This window comes from Oncorhynchus keta, chromosome 1 (assembly GCF_023373465.1).
Source record: "Oncorhynchus keta strain PuntledgeMale-10-30-2019 chromosome 1, Oket_V2, whole genome shotgun sequence".
Taxonomy (NCBI): Eukaryota; Metazoa; Chordata; class Actinopteri; order Salmoniformes; family Salmonidae; genus Oncorhynchus; species Oncorhynchus keta.
In genome coordinates this window covers 1024083-1044082 of record NC_068421.1, presented here as the reverse complement: position 1 = coordinate 1044082, position 20000 = coordinate 1024083, and the positions used below count along the sequence as shown (strand labels likewise).

General features: G+C 49.8%; 2 protein-coding genes across 51 annotated transcripts in view; both read right to left on the bottom strand.

Moving 5' to 3' along the window:
• The window catches only part of golim4a (golgi integral membrane protein 4a), a 30822-nt gene extending 21013 nt beyond the window's left edge, over positions 1-9809 (bottom strand). The window contains exon 1 of the mRNA XM_052469161.1: positions 9030-9809. Coding sequence (XP_052325121.1) covers positions 9030-9216 — 187 coding nt within the window. The 5' untranslated portion in view covers positions 9217-9809. The remainder of the gene's footprint in view (positions 1-9029) is intronic.
• A 971-nt stretch (positions 9810-10780) lies between these two features.
• The window catches only part of LOC118378674 (lysosomal amino acid transporter 1 homolog), an 18337-nt gene continuing 9117 nt past the window's right edge, over positions 10781-20000 (bottom strand). The window contains exons 6-11 of one of the 50 annotated variants that reach the window (XM_052527801.1): positions 16999-17094; positions 14508-14693; positions 13384-14367; positions 13227-13346; positions 13107-13186; positions 10781-12986 (exon numbers count right to left, since the gene is read on the bottom strand). In XM_052527801.1, the coding sequence (XP_052383761.1) occupies positions 14251-14367; positions 14508-14693; positions 16999-17094 (399 nt within the window). In that variant the 3' untranslated portion in view covers positions 10781-12986; positions 13107-13186; positions 13227-13346; positions 13384-14250. Of the gene's footprint in view, positions 14368-14507; positions 14694-16998; positions 17095-20000 lie in introns of all 50 variants that reach the window. The other 49 variants (XM_052528240.1, XM_052527970.1, XM_052528384.1 and 46 more) reach the window with 49 other exon arrangements.

Genomic DNA, 20000 nt, shown 5'->3' with positions numbered 1-20000 from the left:
CGCCTGTGCCAGAGTGCCTGTGCCAGAGCCAGAGCGCCTGTGCCAGAGCGCCTGTGCCAGAGCCAGAGCGCCTGTGCTAGAGCGCCCTTTGACAGAGCGCCTGTGCCAGAGCGCCCTTTGCCAGAGCACCTGTGCCAGAGCGCCCTTTGACAGCGCGCCCTTGACAGAGCGCCTGTGCCAGAGCCAGAGCGCCTGTGCAAGAGCCAGAGCGCCTGTGCCAGAGCGCCTGTGCTAGAGCCAGAGCGCCTGTGCCAGAGCGCCTGTGCCAGAGCCAGAGCGCCTGTGCCAGAGCGCCTGTGCCAGAGCCAGAGCGCCTGTGCCAGAGCGCCTGTGCCAGAGCCAGAGCGCCTGTGCCAGAGCGCCTGTGCCAGAGCCAGAGCGCCTGTGCCAGAGCGCCTTTGCCAGAGCGCCTGTGCCAGAGCCAGAGCGCCTGTGCTAGAGCCAGAGCGCCTGTGCCAGAGCCAGAGCGCCTGTGCCAGAGCGCCTGTGCAAGAGCCAGAGCGCCTGTGCCAGAGCGCCTGTGCCAGAGCGCCTGTGCCAGAGCGCCCTTTGCCAGAGCGCCTGTGCCAGAGCCAGAGCGCCTGCGCCAGAGCGCCCGTGCCAGAGCGCCTGTGCCAGAGCGCCCTTTGCCAGAGCGCCCTTTGCCAGAGCGCCCTTTGCCAGAGCGCCTGTGCCAGAGCCAGAGCGCCTGTGCCAGAGCGCCTGTGCCAGAGCCAGAGCCAGAGCGCCTGTGCCAGAGCGCCTTTGCCAGAGCGCCCTTTGCCAGAGCGCCCTTTGCCAGAGCCAGAGCGCCTGTGCCAGAGCCAGAGCGCCTGTGCCAGAGCGCCTGTGCCAGAGCGCCTGTGCTAGAGCGCCCTTTGCCAGAGCGCCTGTGCCAGAGCGCCTGTGCCAGAGCCAGAGCGCCTGTGCCAGAGTGCCTGATCGCCTGTGCCAGAGCGCCTGTGCCAGAGCCAGAGCGCCTGTGCCAGAGCGCCTGTGCCAGAGCCAGAGCGCCTGTGCCAGAGCGCCTGTGCCACAGCGCCTGTGCCAGAGCGCCTGTGCCAGAGCGCCTGTGCCAGAGCCAGAGCGCCTGTGCCAGAGCCAGAGCGCCCTTTGCCAGAGCGCCCTTTGCCAGAGCGCCCTTTGCCAGAGCCAGAGCGCCTGTGCTAGAGCCAGAGCGCCTGTGCCAGAGCGCCCTTTGCCAGAGCGCCTGTGCCAGAGCCAGAGCGCCTGTGCTAGAGCGCCTGTGCCAGAGCCAGAGCGCCTGTGCCAGAGCGCCTGTGCCAGAGCCAGAGCGCCTGTGCTAGAGCCAGAGCGCCTGTGCCAGAGCCAGAGCGCCTGTGCCAGAGCGCCCTTTGCCAGAGCGCCTGTGCCAGAGCCAGAGCACCTGAGCCAGAGCGCCCTTTGCCAGAGCGCCTATGCCAAAGCCAGAGCGCCTGCGCCAGAGCGCCTGCGCCAGTGCCAGAGCGCCTGTGCCAGAGCGCCTGTGCCAGAGCCAGAGCGCCTGTGCCAGAGCACCAGAGCCAGAGCGCCTGTGCCAGAGCCAGAGCGCCTGTGCCAGAGGGCCTGTGCCAGAGCCAGAGCGCCTGTGCCAGAGCGCCAGAGCGCCTGTGCCAGAGCGCCTGTGCCAGAGCCAGAGCGCCTGTGCCAGAGCGCCTGTGCCAGAGCGCCTGTGCCAGAGCGCCTGTGCCAGAGCCAGAGCGCCTGTGCCAGAGCCAGAGCGCCTGTGCCAGAGCCAGAGCGCCTGTGCCAGAGCCAGAGCGCCTGTGCCAGAGCGCCTGTGCCAGAGCGCCTGTGCCAGAGCGCATGTGCCAGAGCCAGAGCGCCTGTGCCAGAGCGCCTGTGCCAGAGCGCCTGTGCCAGAGCGCCTGTGCCAGAGCGCCTGTGCCTGTGCCAGAGCGCCTGTGCCAGAGCGCCTGTGCCAGAGCCAGAGCGCCTGTGCCAGAGGGCCTGTGCCAGAGCCAGAGCGCCTGTGCCAGAGCCCCTGTGCCAGAGCCAGAGCGCCCGTGCCAGAGCGCCTGTGCCAGAGCGCCTGTGCCAGAGCGCCTGTGCCGTCCCTTTATTACAGGTAGCTTAACAAAGGCCTATTGTACAACATGCAGTCAACATCACAGCTTTAAACTCTTATTAAACAGTGCTAGTAAGTCCCTTTAACACAACACATTCTGGGTCCATGTCTCATTACCGACACTGAATTGGACACAAGGGAAGCAACAAGGTGGAAGGAAGCCGACCTGTACGTCCACCTGTCCACTTCTCAGGTGAGTGTGGGTGAAGGAAAGGAAATGAGGAAAGGAAGAAACGTTAGACTATTGAGAGATACCCATAGACTGGGACCATGCCTTTACCAGGCACCAAGACATGAGAGAGTGGTCTGAGCTGTGCAGCTCCAGCGTGTTCATTTATCAGTGCCAGTGATCTCTTTTAGATTAGGCCATGCATCTCTCTCAGTCAAGACCGTCGGGGCCTGATGGATTAGGTGAGGGGAAGTCAGGACAGAGACAAACTGTGAAGCAAAAACACACACCACTGGGAGACAGAAGAGAGAAGGGGAGAGGTAGACAGAAGCGGAGAGGTAGAGAGAAGCAGAGAGGTAGAGAGAAGGGGAGAGGTAGAGAGAAGGGGAGAGGTAGAGAGAAGGGGAGAGGTAGAGAGAAGGAGAGAGGTAGAGAGAAGGAGAGAGGTAGAGAGAAGGAGAGAGGTAGAGAGAAGGAGAGAGGTAGAGAGAAGGAGAGAGGTAGAGAGAAGGGGAGAGGTAGAGAGGAGGGGAGAGGTAGAGAGAAGGGGAGAGGTAGAGAGAAGGGGAGAGGTAGAGAGAAGGAGAGAGGTAGAGAGAAGGAGAGAGGTAGAGAGAAGGAGAGAGGTAGAGAGAAGGAGAGAGGTAGAGAGAAGGAGAGAGGTAGAGAGAAGGAGAGAGGTAGAGAGAAGGAGAGAGGTAGAGAGAAGGAGAGAGGTAGAGAGAAGGAGAGAGGTAGAGAGAAGGAGAGAGGTAGAGAGAAGGAGAGAGGTAGAGAGAAGGAGAGAGGTAGAGAGAAGGAGAGAGGTAGAGAGAAGGGGAGAGGTAGAGAGGAGGGGAGAGGTAGAGAGAAGGGGAGAGGTAGAGAGAAGGGGAGAGGTAGAGAGAAGGGGAGAGGTAGAGAGAAGGAGAGAGGTAGAGAGAAGGAGAGAGGTAGAGAGAAGGAGAGAGGTAGAGAGAAGGAGAGAGGTAGAGAGAAGGAGAGAGGTAGAGAGAAGGAGAGAGGTAGAGAGAAGGAGAGAGGCAGAGAGAAGGAGAGAGGCAGAGAGAAGGAGAGAGGTAGAGAGAAGGAGAGAGAGGTAGAGAGAAGGGGAGAGGCAGAGAGGAGGGAGAGGTAGAGAGAAGGGGAGAGGTAGAGAGAAGGGGAGAGGTAGAGAGAAGGGGAGAGGTAGAGAGAAGGAGAGAGGTAGAGAGAAGGAGAGAGGTAGAGAGAAGGAGAGAGGTAGAGAGAAGGAGAGAGGTAGAGAGAAGGAGAGAGGTAGAGAGAAGGGGCGAGGTAGAGAGAAGGGGCGAGGTAGAGAGAAGGGGAGAGGTAGAGAGGAGGTAGAGAGAAGGGGAGAGGTAGAGAGAAGGGGAGAGGTAGAGAGAAGGGGAGAGGTAGAGAGAAGGAGAGAGGTAGAGAGAAGGGGTAGAGAGAAGGAGAGAGGTAGAGAGAAGGGAGAGGTAGAGAGAAGGGGAGAGGTAGAGAGAAGGAGAGAGGTAGAGAGGAGGAGAGAGGTGGAGAGAAGGGGAGAGGTAGAGAGAAGGAGAGAGGTAGAGAGAAGGGGAGAGGTAGAGAGAAGGGGAGAGGTAGAGAGAAGGGGAGAGGTAGAGAGGAGGTGAGAGGTAGAGAGGAGGTGAGAGGTAGAGAGAAGGGGAGAGGTAGAGAGAAGGAGAGAGGTAGAGAGAAGGGGAGAGGTAGAGAGAAGGGGAGAGGTAGAGAGAAGGTGAGAGGTAGAGAGGTAGAGAGAAGGGGAGAGGGTAGAGAGGTAGAGAGAAGGGGAGAGGTAGAGAGAAGGAGAGAGGTAGAGAGGAGGGGAGAGGTAGAGAGGAGGGAGAGAGGTAGAGAGGAGGGGAGAGGTAGAGAGGAGGGAGAGGCAGAGAGGAGGGGAGAGGCAGAGAGGAGGGGAGAGGTAGAGAGGAGGGGAGAGGTAGAGAGAAGGGGAGAGGTAGAGAGAAGGGGAGAGGTAGAGAGAAGGAGAGAGGTAGAGAGAAGGAGAGAGGTAGAGAGAAGGGGAGAGGTAGAGAGAAGGGGAGAGGTAGAGAGAAGGGGAGAGGTAGAGAGAAGGAGAGAGGTAGAGAGAAGGAGAGAGGTAGAGAGAAGGAGAGAGGTAGAGAGAAGGGAGAGGTAGAGAGAAGGGGAGAGGTAGAGAGAAGGGGAGAGGTAGAGAGAAGGGGAGAGGTAGAGAGAAGGAGAGAGGTAGAGAGAAGGAGAGAGGTAGAGAGAAGGGGAGAGGTAGAGAGAAGGGGAGAGGTAGAGAGAAGGAGAGAGGTAGAGAGGAGGTGAGAGGTAGAGAGAAGGGGAGAGGTAGAGAGGAGGTGAGAGGTAGAGAGAAGGAGAGATGTAGAGAGATGGTGAGAGGTAGAGAGAAGGTGAGAGGTAGAGAGGAGGTGAGAGGTAGAGAGAAGGGGAGAGGTAGAGAGAAGGAGAGAGGTAGAGAGAAGGGGAGAGGTAGAGAGAAGGTGAGAGGTAGAGAGGTAGAGAGAAGGGGAGAGGTAGAGAGGTAGAGAGAAGGGGAGAGGTAGAGAGAAGGGGAGAGGTAGAGAGAAGGAGAGAGGTAGAGAGGAGGAGAGAGGTAGAGAGGTAGAGAGAAGGAGAGAGGTAGAGGGAAGGGGAGAGGTAGAGAGAAGGAGAGAGTAGAGAGAAGGGAGAGGGTAGAGAGAAGGGGAGAGGTAGAGAGAAGGGGAGAGGTAGAGAGAAGGGGAGAGGTAGAGAGAAGGAGAGGTAGAGAGAAGGGGAGAGGTAGAGAGAAGGGGAGAGGTAGAGAGAAGGGGAGAGGTAGAGAGAAGGGGAGAGGTAGAGAGAAGGGGAGAGGTAGAGAGACAAACAACCCTGTGTACCAGGTCTCAAGCTCGAAAAAAAGGACCCATCCCAGAACCCCACCGCCACGGGGCGCCATACAAGCTGCCCACACAACGCCATACAAGCTGCCCACACAACGCCATACAAGCTGCCCACACAACGCCATACAAGCTGCCCACACAACGCCATACAAGCTGCCCACACAACGCCATACAAGCTGCCCACACAACGCCATACAAGCTGCCCACACAACGCCATACAAGCTGCCCACACAACGCCATACAAGCTGCCCACACAACGCCATACAAGCTGCCCACACAACGCCATACAAGCTGCCCACACAACGCCATACAAGCTGCCCACACAACGCCATACAAGCTGCCCACACAACGCCATACAAGCTGCCCACACAACGCCATACAAGCTGCCCACACAACGCCATACAAGCTGTCCGCCATCTGCCCACTACAGTTGAAACTGGGATTAATCCGTGAAGAGTACACTTCTCCAGCGCGCCACCGGCCATTGAAGATGAGCATTTGCCCACTGAAGTCGGTTAGGACACCAAACTGCAGTCAGGTCAAGACCCTGGTGAGGACAACCATGCAGATGAGCTTCCCTGAGACGGTTTCTGACAGTTTGTGCAGATTTTCTTCAGTTATGCAAATCCACAGTTTCATCATCTGTCCGGGTGGCTGGTCTCAGACGATCCCGCAGGTGAAGAAGACGCATGTGGGGGTCCTGGGCTGGCGTGGTTCGATATGATCTGTGGTCGTGAGGCCGGTTGGACGTACAACCAAATTTTATAAAACGACGTTGGAGGCGGCTTATAGTAGAGAAATTAACATTAGATTATCTGGCAACATCTCCGGAGGACATTCCTACAGTCAACATGCCAATTGCGCACTCCCTCAAATCTTCAATCTGTGGCATTGTGTTGTCTGACAAAACTGTTCGTTTTAGATCGGCCTTTTATTGTCCCCCAGCACAAGGTGCACCTATAATGATCATTATGTTTAATCAGCTTCTTGATACGCCACACCTGTCAGGTGGATGGATTATCTTGCCAAATGAGAAATGCTCACTAACAAAGACGTAAACAAATTTGCAGATTGTTGTTGTTGTTGAGAAATGTGCATATGGAACATTCCTTGGGATCTTTTATTTCCAATCATGAAACATAGGCCCAATCTGCATGGTTGTCCTCACCAGGGTCTTGACCTGACTGCAGTTTGGTGTCCTAACCGACTTCAGTCCAATCATGAAACATAGGCCCAACGCTATATGTTGCATTTACAGTTATTGTTCAGTGATAGTTTTGACTGATAAATCTCTTTGATTGCAATTTAAGACTTCTCACTTCAATGCAGTTATCGTCAATTGCTCTGCGTGAGACTGTCTTCTAACTGTCTGGTAGACAACATTTAAATACAGTAACTAGGCTACTGAGTGGAACGTGGTCATCAGAGTCGTTGGTAGAGTGAAGGGGCCAGTCTTAGTAATGTTCGGCAGTTAACAGCTGCACCGTTGGCAGAGTGAAGGGGCCAGTCTTAGTAATGTTGGGCAGTTAACAGCTGCACCATTGGTAGAGTGAAGGGGCCAGTCTTAGTAATGTTCGGCAGTTAACAGCTGCACCGTTGGCAGAGTGAAGGGGCCAGTCTTAGTAATGTTTGGCAGTTAACAGCTGCACCGTTGGTAGAGTGAAGGGGCCAGTCTTAGTAATGTTGAGCAGTTAACAGCTGCACCGTTGGCAGAGTGAAGGGGCCAGTCTTAGTAATGTTGGGCAGTTAACAGCTGCACCGTTGGCAGAGTGAAGGGGCCAGTCTTAGTAATGTTGGGCAGTTAACAGCTGCACCGTTGGCAGAGTGAAGGGGCCAGTCTTAGTAATGTTGGACAGTTAACAGCTGCACCGTTGGCAGAGTGAAGGGGCCAGTCTTAGTAATGTTCGGCAGTTAACAGCTGCACCGTTGGCAGAGTGAAGGGGCCAGTCTTAGTAATGTTCGGCAGTTAACAGCTGCACCGTTGGCAGAGTGAAGGGGCCAGTCTTAGTAATGTTCGGCAGTTAACAGCTGCACCGTTGGCAGAGTGAAGGGGCCAGTCTTAGTAATGTTCGGCAGTTAACAGCTGCACCGTTGGCAGAGTGAAGGGGCCAGTCTTAGTAATGTTCGGCAGTTAACAGCTGCACCGTTGGTAGAGTGAAGGGGCCAGTCTTAGTAATGTTCGGCAGTTAACAGCTGCACCGTTGGCAGAGTGAAGGGGCCAGTCTTAGTAATGTTCGGCAGTTAACAGCTGCACCGTTGGCAGAGTGAAGGGGCCAGTCTTAGTAATGTTGGGCAGTTAACAGCTGCACCGTTGGCAGAGTGAAGGGGCCAGTCTTAGTAATGTTCGGCAGTTAACAGCTGCACCGTTGGCAGAGTGAAGGGGCCAGTCTTAGTAATGTTCGGCAGTTAACAGCTGCACCGTTGGCAGAGTGAAGGGGCCAGTCTTAGTAATGTTCGGCAGTTAACAGCTGCACCGTTGGCAGAGTGAAGGGGCCAGTCTTAGTAATGTTGGACAGTTAACAGCTGCACCGTTGGCAGAGTGAAGGGGCCAGTCTTAGTAATGTTCGGCAGTTAACAGCTGCACCGTTGGCAGAGTGAAGGGGCCAGTCTTAGTAATGTTCGGCAGTTAACAGCTGCACCGTTGGCAGAGTGAAGGGGCCAGTCTTAGTAATGTTCGGCAGTTAACAGCTGCACCGTTGGTAGAGTGAAGGGGCCAGTCTTAGTAATGTTCAGCAGTTAACAGCTGCACCGTTGGCAGAGTGAAGGGGCCAGTCTTAGTAATGTTCGGCAGTTAACAGCTGCACCGTTGGCAGAGTGAAGGGGCCAGTCTTAGTAATGTTCGGCAGTTAACAGCTGCACCGTTGGTAGAGTGAAGGGGCCAGTCTTAGTAATGTTCGGCAGTTAACAGCTGCACCGTTGGTAGAGTGAAGGGGCCAGTCTTAGTAATGTTCGGCAGTTAACAGCTGCACCGTTGGTAGAGTGAAGGGGCCAGTCTTAGTAATGTTCGGCAGTTAACAGCTGCACCGTTGGCAGAGTGAAGGGGCCAGTCTTAGTAATGTTCGGCAGTTAACAGCTGCACCGTTGGCAAAAGGGGAAAATGTGAATCGATATTCCCCCACAGGCTGTGTAACGGTCCATCTCTAAATATAGGTCACATTAATGCTATCAACAGTGGAGAGTAGATATTGAATGACGGCGAGGGGAACAAAAGCATCACTCCACAACAATGAGAGGGCACTGAAGTGAGTGACCTCAGACGGAATTAGAGTGAAGCGCTGTCCAATCCATTCGACGCGGGTCCACGCATTCTGAATTGACTGGGCCTTACCGTACATTTACAACACGGAACCACCACCATGTGTGTAGCCTAACCGAGGTGATGTAACAAAGTATATGAAAATTGAAGTGTACGTTTTGAACTAACCTAGAAAGCACAATTGTACAACCAAACATAACAATTTGTGGTTTCGTTTATCTACAGACTAGGACCTACATAGAGAAAGCGGCTGTAGAGGGAGTGACCGATGCGTTTAGAAATGACAGGCGACTGACCAGTCTGACTCATGAGGTTTCCAGAGGTGCAGAGCCTTCGGACACCGAGGCCACCAGGTGGGTCCGATCTTGCAGCCATAAATCATTTATCAAGAACGGACATTCCATGGGACTCGACCAAACTCCAAATAACCTCTTAGGGCGCCGGTATTATGCTTTGGCTAAAGGGTAAATGTGGGATGATATGTGCTAAACTCGAGTTCAACCCACCCGCTCCATTACAGTAAACAGAGCCAGCAAATGCGAAATAAAACACCAACCACTGTCACGATTTCGACACTTTCAAAAACTGATGCACTTGTTTATTTGAGTAAAATCAGATATCGCTAAAGAAGAATGAAAAGGAAGTTATAAAAGTACAAAATACAAGTCACCCATTCGAACATCACCTTCTCGCTTTCCTTTATTTATTCAAACCTCTGTTCCTGGAAACATTTACCTTGAAGCTGCGCCGAGAGCGACTCTTGATGTTGCTGGTACTTGATAGCCATCGCTTCAGTCCTCTTCAACTGATTGTGCGTCTCATACGATATCATCCCGCCATAAATCATTCCGAAAAGCACCGTGATGAGAAGGAGAGACTGGAAGATTCTCCGCTGCCTCCGAGAACACACTCCGTTCCCCATGATTGAATCGCTCCCTCTCCCCGCCGCCTGCACAGGCGATCGTCAGGTCACTTGTGTGCAAACTTCGTCTAAACTTTCCACTATTAACTACCTCAAAAGCCCCTTCTCACCTCAGTCGTCCCCAAGCATTATTAAACAGAGGGAACCAGAAACACTTTAAAGATGAGGCAAGTTTAGTGAATATGTTGGATTCATTTTGGCCCACAAAACGGCGTAGGAATCCACAAAGGAATCCGTTTTTTAATTTATTTAAAAAAAAACTTTTCCTTGGATTTTCGTTTGACAACACTACACACAGAAAACTCTCTCCGATATTTCATGAGAAGCAGAATTTGCCATTGTGCTTATTAATGTAGAAGCAATGCTCACTCTATTCGGAAACAAAACCAGACCGGATGTAACAGATTCACATTGCAACGCGTTCAGATTTTGTCCATCCCTGTATAATAGAAATCAAAATCCCGATATATACGAGGCCTACAAACACTTTCAATTTTAGTTACGTGTCACATACGCAGCGCAGCTTCCATCCAGCAGCAACTACAAAGGAAGTCCTTCCCCAATGAAATCCCAAACTCCTCGCACTCAACCGAAAACACTTTCCTCATTGGACACATCGCGGTTCGGTCAATCACCTTTTGGAATGTGTGGGCGGGGGGAAGACATGAGCACAGAGTTTCTTCCCCCAGAGGCGCAACATCGCAATTCTTCCGGGAATGCTTGTGAAACAGACTAGGCCGGGGTTTGAGAAGTGAAAAAAAAGTATTTCCTAAATTATTCATTTTCTAGAAATATAAAGGCATAACCTAAATTAGAGACAATGTCTTAAGTAGTTGAACATGTTCTTACTCCAACCTCGAGAAAGTGACAAACTGACACGTTTTAATTTTCGTCAAAAACAACTTTATATCGAAGGAATGCCTTTGAGTTGACAGCCTTTACATGCGCAGTTCGGTGTGAGTCGACCGGAAGACACTGTCCCCATGGCATTGCATACAAGCGCGATCGGGGATTTCTATTGGATAGGCAGTTTTAGCCTATCGTTACACTGTATATGTGAGAAAATGTAGTACAGTACATTTTAGAATCTCTGAGCTCGTTCCCTCGCGTCTAAAAGGCTCAGCAACGACGCCCATCTCCACCCACCAAACACCTCGAAGCATTGGGACACACACATCATATCCGGCGGTGATTGGGAGTCCCCTCGTGCGGCGCACAATTGGCCCAGCGTCGTCCGGGTTTGGCCGTAATTCTCAATAAGAGATTGTTCTTAATAACTGACTTGCCTAGTTAAATAAAGGTTACATTTATGTTGCAGAGACTGTGCATTCCATTGAACCTAACCACCAATTTATCAAAGGCTACTTACTATAGAAGGTATAGGACGACTTAACGGATTTATAAGCAGTTTGTAAATAATATTTATAGTTTATAGACATTTAAATGACTATCTGTAATACATATTTGCTGAAACTGTGTGCCTGCCAAATACTGCACACAATACTACATCATGTTTGTCATCTTGCCTCAAAACAACAACAGAAAAACGACACACACATTTGGATATAATTCAGACTTTATTGAGATGTTTGTTACATAAAGCATCATATTGGAATGAACTACAAAAGCTGAGATACTGGGACATTATCATCAATGACATAAATATTGCAAGTAACATATAGGCCAAAGCATAAGGAAAATCCAATACCATGTTATCTTAAGTATAAATATAAATACATGTGTATCTTAAAAGAGCAATACAGTGTGTCATTATTCAAGTAAAAATAATTTTTACATTTTCCTTGTTCTTTTGAGACTGTAAATAAATCTCATTATTTCATTCTATTGTTTGGAAAAAAAATGTCTATAGAAAACACATTGAAGAGAGGGCCAGGTTTTGAGCAAACCAGAATGAAACTTATTTTCTAAAGAGAAAGGAGAGAAAAAAAAAAAAAGGTTGTCTGAAACAACCGATAATTACCTTTAAAAATAATCAACAAAATCTGCAACTATCTACAGGTTTATCGGAGAAAATAAGTGGCATCATAATGTCTCTTCGTTCATGGCTTTCCTGACGTTTCATGACCATGGCCACAATCATTTGCTGGGCGGCCATTTTGAAATCAGCTATTTTTCCCCCAAAAAAGACCACATTTTGAGCTTTTCCAATACATCAGGTACAAGTAGAAATACTCCTTATTTTTCACATGGAAAGTCCACCAATCACAACTGTGCTTATTAAAGCCCAGCTGTAACTCAAGACTATTTCTACCAATAAATACTTAAGTCACATCATGTTGTCATGTTTTGCGCCCACAAGCACTCCCCCTTATATATATATATATATAGGGCATTCTATTACACTGGCCCAGGTTGAACCCGGGCAATGGCCCATCACGTCATCGGGTGAAATAGCAGGGATGCAGGAGCGCCTTTCTCAAATCAAACAGTACTCTGAGCCACTCGGTCATGTCAACAAGGCAGCATGGTGCATCGTCACGAAACATACATATATTTTCCATTAAAATAAAATGTTTGTATAGTCAAAGTAGTTTTTATTGAGAAGGCAGAAAGTGAAAATCATAATAATCAAAAGCAATCACTTTAGCATGTGAAAACAGAATCCTACCCATCTTTCCACGCGCTTAATTACCTCGTTTTTGTTTTGAGCCACCTTCACCGGCGACCAGAGTGGGGCACACCCAGGAGGCAGCCTGATTCCAAAATGAATACAATCACTTTTCACCCAGCTCAAACTCCCCACCGGGGTAACCCGGGCCAGATAAAACAAACCCCCTCACTGAAAGACTTGGAGGTAGAGAAAATCTGTGACACACTAACAACAGTGATGTGACCAGTACAAAAACGTAACGAATCGTTGGTCTCCCGTAGTTCTATTCCCTCATCATGACTCCATGTTACCAAGTTATGACACAACCTCGATCCAACACTTTCTGAACATGTGACTACACAAATAGAAGACTGGGGTGTATTCATTAGTCACACAACATTTTCAATTTTTGAGTAAACGGTTTCCGTTTCGAAACGCTTATTACTCTTAAACGAAAATATTTTGCAACGAAAACGAGTGTTTCTATTGGACAAATTCAGGTAGGCCGCTTCCCCATTTTGTTCCATTTGGTTCCTAATGAACACATCCCTGGACACAACTCCAAAATAAGGGGTGAACTCAATGCTGACGGCTGTGACTCAATACTGTAAAAAAAAAAAAAAAATCCTTCCTCAGTTCCTTTGTGGACACTGAAAGTAAAATAAACTGGGCCAGAGGAGAGAAGGAGAGGAGATAAGGAGAACAGGCTGTTCAGTTAAAACGGTTAGATTTCAGCCAAAGAACTGTTGGTTTTTAAAAGCAGCAGCATTGAACACGTCAAACAGCCTTCAGCACTGCAGCAACACATTCATGTTAATGTAGATGCAAGGCACAGGATATCAGGCTTAACCCACTGCTATTTCACCATCTAAATACTGTGTAAACACTCCAAGCAATTTACCAACTTATATATTTAACTACGACAGAATCTGCTCATAGAACAAAACCAGGGTAAACTATAACTAAATACATTACTGCGGGTGCAGCCCACTACTTTGCGACAATAGTGCCAACATATGACATTTTTAAACGTACATACAGGAACAGCCACTGGTGTGGCCCCCTCCTCTACGGTCTACCTAGACGACAACTGGTGTGGTCCCCTCCTCTACGGTCTACCTAGACGACAACTGGTGTGGCCCCCTCCTCTACGGTCTACCTAGACGACAACTGGTGTGGCCCCCTCCTCTACGGTCTACCTAGACGACAACTGGTGTGGTCCCCTCCTCTACGGTCTACCTAGACGACAACTGGTGTGGTCCCCTCCTCTACGGTCTACCTAGACGACAACTGGTGTGGTCCCCTCCTCTACGGTCTACCTAGACGACAACTGGTGTGGTCCCCTCCTCTACGGTCTACCTAGACGACAACTGGTGTGGCCCCCTCCTCTACGGTCTACCTAGACGACAACTGGTGTGGTCCCCTCCTCTACGGTCTACCTAGACGACAACTGGTGTGGCCCCCTCCTCTACAGTCTACCTAGACGACAACTGGTGTGGCCCCCTCCTCTACGGTCTACCTAGATGACAACTAGTGTGGCCCCCTCTACGGTCTACCTAGACGACAACTGGTGTGGCCCCCTCCTCTACGGTCTACCTAGATGACAACTAGTGTGGCCCCCTCCTCTACGGTCTACCTAGACGACAACTGGTGTGGCCCCCTCCTCTACGGTCTACCTAGACGACAACTAGTGTGGCCCCCTCCTCTACGGTCTACCTAGACGACAACTGGTGTGGCCCCCTCCTCTACGGTCTACCTAGACGACAACTGGTGTGGCCCCCTCCTCTACGGTCTACCTAGACGACAACGCTGCGTGAACAGTTCAAATTGCATATCTCATCCTGGAAAACACAAGAGCTCTAACCGTTGACAAACTAGACCAGAGCAATGTGAGACACTGACACAGCCAATAGGCCTGAGGCGTACGAGGAAATGGCATAGTGAATAGATCACATGACCCCCCCCCTTACAAAGAGAGAGAGAATAGTTCTACTGAGATTACATTCCTCAAATATAAAACGCCTGTAATTCACCTGTATTTCAGAGGAGGGAACATTGGTGTACCATCACATCTGTCGGATTAGTGCAGGTCTCCAGTCAACAGGGAGTTTTCCCCAAGCCATCGTTCTTCTACATCTGCATTGCTTGCTGTTTGAGGCTGATTTTCTACATATATCACTTTGTGACATCTACAGATGTAAAATGGGCTTTATAAATACATTTGATTGATTGATTATGGAGAGGATTTCTAGAATTATCTTATTGTTCTCACTCTAGAACTTCCATAATGTTCTCACTCTAGAACTTCCATAATGTTCTCACTCTAGAACTTCCATAATGTTCTCACTCTAGAACTTCCATAATGTTCTCACTCTAGAACTTCCATAATGTTCTCACTCTAGAACTTCCATAATGTTCTCACTCTAGAACGTGGACAGTTCCTCCTCTTCACAGAGCAGAGGTTCTACTTCAGGAACGTTCATCTTCTTGCTGGTTTTAGCGGAGTGGTTCTTCCTATAGATGATGAACTGGGCGGTGACCTGGGAGAGTTAAGGCTCATTCACAAACACACCACAACAAGTCAACAAAATCCCAACACTTAAAACAACAGAGACAAAAAATAACACCTTTATTTGTATCCTTTTTTTAGTGAAATTATGATCTCTGAGAAATAGGATACAAGGAAGTCTAGGAGGAGGACTCCCAGGCTGCCGATGAGCCAGGCCAGATGTTTGAGGATGAAGGTCTGTTTGGAGCCGGCCAGAGCTGGTAGAACCACAATGACACTGAGCCCGTAGGTCCCGTTGCCCAGCATGGCCAGGGCAAACAGCATGTACGACGTGCCCTCTGTAGACTGCCGCTTAAACTGGAGACAGACAGGGAGATGTTACCGTCTAGACCTCAAAACCAACAGAGAAAACTGAAGAGTTTAGGCTCAAAACATGTTACATCGTTAATTATTCATTCTGATACTTCTTAAATTGTACCCACTTTTTAGTTTAAATAAGTTCCAAAATAATATTCATTCCTAACATATTTTCACAATGTTTGACAATGTGTTAGTATGCATGATTTGTTGTTGGTAAGTCATGCATGCTCACACAGACACTCACTAGATCAAAACGTGTGTTTGTGTACTGTGCTCTCCCCCTTAGAACATCCCTAGGAACTGTTATCACATTGGGAGTGACAGTGAGTTCTCAGCAGGAGACCCCAGTTCAGATGCTGTGATATCACTCAGCAGGAGACCCCAGTTCAGATGCTGTGACATCACTCAGCAGGAGACCCCAGTTCAGATGCTGTGACATCACTCAGCACAAAACACTATTGTCTCTCACGCCCGGTTCTCATTTTAAAAATTAAACAGCATGTGTTCCTCATTCGTCTCTTCTATTTTGGCCCCATCTACTTTGAGCCTTTCTTCCCCTCCTCTCACTCCTCACGTCCCCTAACCCTGCCATCCTGTTAAATCTTACCCCACCTCCCCTCCTCAAACCCTGCCATCCTGTTAAATCTTACCCCACCTCCCCTCCTCACGTCCCCTAACCCTGCCATCCTGTTAAATCTTACCCCACCTCCCCTCCTCTCACTCCTCACGTCCCCTAACCCTGCCATCCTGTTAAATCTTACCCCACCTCCCCTCCTCTCACTCTTCACGTCCCCTAACCCTGCCATCCTGTTAAATCTTACCCCACCTCCCCTCCTCACGTCCCCTAACCCTGCCATCCTGTTAAATCTTACCCCACCTCCCCTCCTCACGTCCCCTAACCCTGCCATCCTGTTAAATCTTACCCCACCTCCCCTCCTCACGTCCCCTAACCCTGCCATCCTGTTAAATCCTACCCCACCTCCCCTCCTCACGTCCCCTAACCCTGCCATCCTGTTAAATCCTACCCCACGTCCCCTAACCCTGCCATCCTGTTAAATCTCACCCCACCTCCCCTCCTCTCACTCCTCACATCCCCTAACCCTGCCATCCTGTTAAATCTTACCCCACCTCCCCTCCTCACATCCCCTAACCCTGCCATCCTGTTAAATCTTACCCCACCTCCCCTCCTCACGTCCCCTAACCCTGCCATCCTGTTAAATCCTACCCCACGTCCCCTAACCCTGCCATCCTGTTAAATCTCACCCCACCTCCCCTCCTCTCATTCCTCACGTCCCCTAACCCTGCCATCCTGTTAAATCTTACCCCACCTCCCCTCCTCACGTCCCCTAACCCTGCCATCCTGTTAAATCTTACCCCACCTCCCCTCCTCACGTCCCCTAACCCTGCCATCCTGTTAAATCCTACCCCACCTCCCCTCCTCACGTCCCCTAACCCTGCCATCCTGTTAAATCCTACCCCACCTCCCCTCACGTCCCCTAACCCTGCCATCCTGTTAAATCTTACCCCACCTCCCCTCCTCAAACCCTGCCATCCTGTTAAATCTTACCCCACCTCCCCTCCTCACGTCCCCTAACCCTGCCATCCTGTTAAATCTTACCCCACCTCCCCTCCTCACGTCCCCTAACCCTGCCATCCTGTTAAATCCTACCCCACCTCCCCTCCTCACGTCCCCTAACCCTGCCATCCTGTTAAATCCTACCCCACCTCACGTCCCCTAACCCTGCCATCCTGTTAAATCTCACCCCACCTCCCCTCCTCTCACTCCTCACGTCCCCTAACCCTGCCATCCTGTTAAATCTTACCCCACCTCCCCTCCTCTCACGTCCCCTAACCCTGCCATCCTGTTAAATCTTACCCCACCTCCCCTCCTCTCACTCCTCACGTCCCCCAACCCTGCCATCCTGTTAAATCTTACCCCACCTCCCCTCCTCTCACGTCCCCTAACCCTGCCATCCTGTTAAATCTTACCCCACCTCCCCTCCTCTCACGTCCCCTAACCCTGCCATCCTGTTAAATCTTACCCCACCTCCCCTCCTCTCACTCCTCACGTCCCCTAACCCTGCCATCCTGTTAAATCTTACCCCACCTCCCCTCCTCTCACGTCCCCTAACCCTGCCATCCTGTTAAATCTTACCCCACCTCCCCTCCTCTCACGTCCCCTAACCCTGCCATCCTGTTAAATCTTACCCCACCTCCCCTCCTCTCACGTCCCCTAACCCTGCCATCCTGTTAAATCTTACCCCACCTCCCCTCCATAAATCACCCATATATTGTCACTCACATTTTTGTAGAGCTGTGGAAAACGAGAGGAGAGGTAGAATATGGAGGCCACATATCCACAGGCATAACCAGAGATCTCCACGCTGTTAGAGGCACTCTGAAGAGAGAGAGACACACAGGGAGTCAGAGAGAGAAGCAGAGAGTCAGAGAGACCTACCTTGGTCTGACCATATCTGCATATCTTTAATATGGCAGTGAATGCACTCAAAGAAAAAGCCCGCAGTATGCAATAAAAATGAAATTATTCAAAATCAACATCCCAATTAGAATTTGGACTAAAATATTTGACTGTGTAATCCTACCAATAGCTCTTTATGGAAGTGAGGTTTGGGGGCCACTCAATAAACTGGACTTTAAAATGTGGGACAAACATCCAATTGAAGTCCTACATGCAGAATTCTGTCGGAAAATCCTACAAGTCCAGAGAAATACACCAACTAATGCATGTAGGGAAGAATGGGGCCGCTTTCCAGTAATAATGAAAATACAGAAAAGATCATTAAAATTTTGGCTACATCTAAATTCAAGTCCAAATTCGAGTCTGCAATTTAAAGCATTTCAAACCCAAGAGCTGAGCCCAGAAACGAGCCCTCTCAGTCAGCTGGTGTTGGACCTAACCAACCAAGCTGAGCCCAGAAACGAGCCCTTTCAGTCAGCTGGTGTTGGACCTCACCAACCAAGCTGAGCCCAGAAACGAGCCCTTTCAGTCAGCTGGTGTTGGACCTCACCAACCAAGCTGAGCCCAGAAACGAGCCCTTTCAGTCAGCTGGTGTTGGACCTCACCAACCAAGCTGAGCCCAGAAACGAGCCCTTTCAGTCAGCTGGTGTTGGACCTCACCAACCAAGCTGAGCCCAGAAACGAGCCCTTTCAGTCAGCTGGTGTTGGACCTCACCAACCAAGCTGAGCCCAGAAACGAGCCCTTTCAGTCAGCTGGTGTTGGACCTCGCCAACCAAGCTGAGCCCAGAAACGAGCCCTCTCAGTCAGCTGGTGTTGGACCTCGCCAACCAAGCTGAGCCCAGAAACGAGCCCTCTCAGTCAGCTGGTGTTGGACCTCGCCAACCAAGCTGAGCCCAGAAACGAGCCCTCTCAGTTAGCTGGTGTTGGACCTCGCCAACCAAGCTGAGCCCAGAAACGAGCCCTCTCAGTCAGCTGGTGTTGGACCTCGCCAACCAAGCTGACACCAGCACTGCTTCAAAAGGAAGAATTCCAATAATCAAAATCATGAACCAATCAAAAGGAATCATATTTACAATACTGGAAAAACGAAACAAAATCCCAAAGCCGACTAAATTGCTATCTGACCCTAAACAGAGAATATGAATTGGCTGATTATCTCTACTTTGTCAGAGATACGAAGCAGAGACAGATCCTTACCAAGTACAGGCTGAGTGACCACCGATTGGCAATAGAAACCGGCAGACATAAAAAGACATGGCTACCCAAAGAGGAACGTGTATGTGGTCACTGCACGACAGGGGAGGTAGAGACAGAGATGCACTTTCTCCTTTACTGTGATAAATATTCCTCACAAAAAGATTCATTATTCACAGAAATGACTACATATATTCCACATTTTTACAAATTGAACCCAGAGGAAAAACTAAGAATACTCATGGGCGAAGGAGCAATGGCTCCTCTTGCAGCCAAATATGTATTTTCCTGCCATAGCCTGAGGGACACTGAATAATAACATCTGCATAGTAAACAGTAACTTACTTATTACTATTATTATTGCTGTTTATCATTTCAAATGTGGGTGGTAATGGTAGTGTTAACAGTTTAGTGATGGTAGTAGTAGTCGTAGTAATGATGATAGTTGTAGTAGTAATGATGGTAGTTGTAGTAGTAATGATGGTAGTTGTAGTAGTAATGATGATGATGGTAGTAGTAGTAGTAATGATGATGGTAGTAGTAGTAGTAATGATGATGATGGTAGTAGTAGTAGTAATGATGATGATGGTAGTAGTAGTAATGATGATGATGGTAGTAGTAGTAATGATGATGGTAGTTGTAGTAATGATATAAAGGAGAAGATGACCGTTATTTAGTTATAAGTTGTTATAGTTTCATTTTCCATAATTTGATTTTATATTTATTTTTTACTACCATGTTATATTATTATTTACATATATTTGTTTATTTACATATTATATACATTGTTGCTTTGGCAATATTGACACAATGTTTTTCATGCCAATAAAGCAGCTTGAATTTGAGAGAGAGAGAGACAGAGAGAGAGAGAGACACAGAGAGAGAGAGACACAGAGAGAGAGAGACACAGAGAGAGAGAGACACAGAGAGAGAGAGACACAGAGAGAGAGAGACACAGAGAGAGAGAGACACAGAGAGAGAGAGACACAGAGAGAGAGAGACACAGAGCGAGAGACACAGAGCGAGAGACACAGAGCGAGAGACACAGAGAGAGAGAGACAGAGAGAGAGAGACACAGAGAGAGAGACACAGAGCGAGAGACACAGAGAGAGAGAGACACAGAGCGAGAGACACAGACAGACAGACAGACAGACACACTGACAGAGACAGACAGAGAGCGAGAGAGAGACACAGACAGACAGACACACAGACAGAGACAGACAGAGAGCGAGAGAGAGACACAGACAGACAGACACACAGACAGAGACAGACAGAGAGCGAGACAGACAGAGCGAGAGAGCGAGAGAGAGACACAGACAGAGAGCGAGACAGACAGAGCGAGAGAGAGCGAGAGCGAGACAGACAGAGCGAGAGAGCGAGAGCGAGACAGACAGAGAGCGAGAGAGAGACACAGACAGACAGACACACAGACAGAGAGCGAGACAGACAGAGCGAGAGAGCGAGAGAGAGACACAGACAGAGAGCGAGACAGACAGAGCGAGAGAGCGAGAGAGAGACACAGACAGAGAGCGAGACAGACAGAGCGAGAGAGAGCGAGAGCGAGACAGACAGAGCGAGAGAGCGAGAGCGAGAGCGAGACAGACAGAGCGAGAGAGAGAGAGCGAGACAG